Below are 2,589 nucleotides of genomic sequence, written 5' to 3'. Positions count from 1 at the left end.
GCCGCCGTCGGCTCGCCCCGCTGCGGGAGCCCGGTCCCGGTGCGGCCGCTCGGGGCGGTTTCTTTTTTTTTCCCCCCTCCTGGATCGTTGCCCTCGTGGCGAGGGACCGTGCCGCCGGAGGAGCCGGATTGCTCCGTGGAGGGACGCTGCTGATCGGTGATAACAGCGGAAGGGGGGAGAGGGGAGCCGAGCCCGGCGGCACCGGGGTTCGCCGGCCCCGGCGGGCGGCACAGCTCGGCGGCGAGCCCGGCGCCATGGACTCGGCGCTGCCCCGCCAGGTGCGCCCGGGCAGCGGGGCGGCGGGGGCGGCCTGAGCGGCGCGCCGAGATCCGCGTCCCGGGGGCGCGGCGGGGAGCGAGGAAGCGAGGAAGAAAGGAAGGAAGGGGGGCGGGCGGGAGGGCGCGAAGGGGCTCCGGGAGCCGCCCCGGGGCCGCGGCGAGAGGCGGGGGGGGCTCGCATGCCGCCCCCCGGGACCCCGCCCGCGCCCCGTCCCCGCGCCTAGAGCCCCGGCGGCGCTCCGCGGGTGCCCCGGCCCCTTGGGGGCCGCCGTCGGGCTCGGCCCTTCCCTCCGGCCGGCGGCATGGAGCTGCGCTCGGAGCTGCCCAGCGTGCCCGCCGCGGCCCCTCCGGTGCCCCCCAGCTCGGTGGCTGCGGCGGCGGCTGCGGCGGCGGCGACGCTGCCGGTGAGCGTGGCCGGGAGCCTGCTGCGGGCTCCGCCGCTGCTGCTGCGGGCGGCCGAGAAGTACCCGCGGACGCCCAAGTGCGCCCGGTGCCGCAACCACGGCGTGGTGTCGGCGCTGAAGGGCCACAAGCGGTACTGCCGCTGGAAGGACTGCATGTGCGCCAAGTGCACCCTGATCGCCGAGCGGCAGCGCGTCATGGCCGCCCAGGTGGCGCTGCGCCGCCAGCAGGCGCAGGAGGAGAACGAGGCCCGCGAGCTGCAGCTGCTCTACGGCACCGCCGAGGGGCTGGCCCTGGCGGCCGCCAACGGCATCATCCCGCCCCGGCCCGCGTACGAGGTCTTCGGCTCCGTCTGCGCCGGGGCCGGCGGCGAGGGAGGCGCCGGCGCCTCAGGTGAGGCCGCGAGGGGACGGGGCTGAGGGCGGGGGTGTGGGACGGACGGGCGGGCGGACGGGGCCGGGGGGTGCGTGGCGGTGTGCGTGTGTGTGTGCGGGGCTGGCGGCCGCGCTGACGGCTCTCTCCCTTCTCCCCCCCCGCGCCCCGCAGACGCCAAGGTGCAGAAGTTCGAGCTGTTCCCCAAGACGCTGCTGCCGAGCCGCGCCGTGACCCCGCAGCAGGCGGCCGGGAAGCCCCTGTCCCCCGACGGCGAGTCCGCGCCCGGCACCTCCTCCCCGGAGGCTCGCCACGGCTCGGGCTCGGAGAACGGGGACGGCGAGTCCTTCCTCAGCTCGCCCGTCTCCAAGGGCCCGAAGGAGGGCGAGGAGAGCCCGGGCTCCATCAGCCCGCTGGGCTCGGACTCGGGCTCGGAGGCGGACAAGGACGAGCAGGACCCGTCGCCCTCGGCCGGCGGCCGGCAGCGGACTCCCATCGACATCCTGACGCGCGTCTTCCCGGCGCACAAGCGCAGCGTGCTGGAGCTGGTGCTGCAGGGCTGCGGCGGCGACGTGGTGCAGGCCATCGAGCAGATCCTCAACAACCGCGGCCCGGACAAGGGCCCCGAGGAGGGCTGGGCTCGGGACGGCGCCCTGCAGGGCCTCCCGCCAGCCCCGGCCGCCGCCGCCCACCACCACCGGCCCTTGATAGCCGGAGCCATGGCCCCCGCCATCGGCACGCTGGGCAGCCGCTCGGCCTTCTCCCCGCTGCAGCCCAACGCCACGCACTTCGGGGCCGAGGCCAGCGCCTACCCGCTGGGCACCCACCTGGGACTCAACCCGCTGCGCCTCGCCTACTCGGCGCACAGCCGGGGACTGGCCTTCATGACCCCCTACTCGACGGCCGGGCTCATGCCCACGCTCGGCTTTCGGCCGCCCGTGGACTACGCCTTCAGCGACCTCATGCGAGACCGCTCCGCCGTGCACAAGGAGCAGGTCTACTCCGGCGGCCTCTACGGGCCCATGGTCAACAACACCCCCGAGAAGCAATAGCGCGGCCTCGGCGGCGGGGTGGGGGGTGCCAGGATGGCCAGGGGGCCTGGGTGAGGTTGCTGCCACCGCCCTTGGTGGCACTTGGGGGTGGGCAGGGAGCTGGGCAGAGCAGGGTGCCTTCGGAGGGCCAGAAGGTGCGCTTGGGTTGGGGAGACGTGAGTCGCTCTTTGTTGCTTATGGCCATAAGCATGGATGTACCCTGGGTGCGCTGCGGGGTGGGTATGTGCACACGCACCGCGCGCACACACACACACACACACACTCCCCCCATACATTTATATATATGTATACTAGCAAGTGTATAATGTTATAAAATGGAAATCTAAGTTATTAATGTAACTCGTAGGTGAACTTGGTATTAACGTTAAGCTAAAGGTTAGACAGCTCATTGTAATACTTACCAGGCATATAGATGAAATATATCGTCAAATTGAAAGCCCTTCTTCCTCCCACCCCCAGAAATGTTACGACCTGTATATAACATT

General features: G+C 71.8%; 1 protein-coding gene across 1 annotated transcript; it reads left to right on the top strand.

Annotated features, from left to right (window-relative positions):
* The first annotated feature begins 450 nt into the window (after positions 1-450).
* DMRTA2 (DMRT like family A2) lies at positions 451-2,240 on the top strand. The gene is made up of 2 exons (XM_048061877.2): positions 451-1,073; positions 1,227-2,240. Exons 1-2 carry the CDS (start codon positions 581-583, stop codon positions 2,102-2,104), a joined length of 1,371 nt encoding a protein of 456 aa, XP_047917834.1. The 5' UTR covers positions 451-580; the 3' UTR covers positions 2,105-2,240.
* Positions 2,241-2,589: the final 349 nt, after the last annotated feature.

Source organism: Anser cygnoides, chromosome 8 (genome assembly GCF_040182565.1).
Source record: "Anser cygnoides isolate HZ-2024a breed goose chromosome 8, Taihu_goose_T2T_genome, whole genome shotgun sequence".
NCBI classification, from domain to species: Eukaryota; Metazoa; Chordata; class Aves; order Anseriformes; family Anatidae; genus Anser; species Anser cygnoides.
This window is presented reverse-complemented; position numbering and strand designations above follow the sequence as displayed.

Bases quoted from the DNA above. Each gene is read 5' to 3' on its own strand.
- DMRTA2 (XM_048061877.2), top strand. From the start codon at position 581: ATGGAGCTGCGCTCGGAGCTGCCCAGCGTGCCCGCCGCGGCCCCTCCG. The intron at 1,074-1,226 runs GTGAGGCCGCGA...CGCGCCCCGCAG, and splicing joins GGGAGGCGCCGGCGCCTCAG to ACGCCAAGGTGCAGAAGTTC.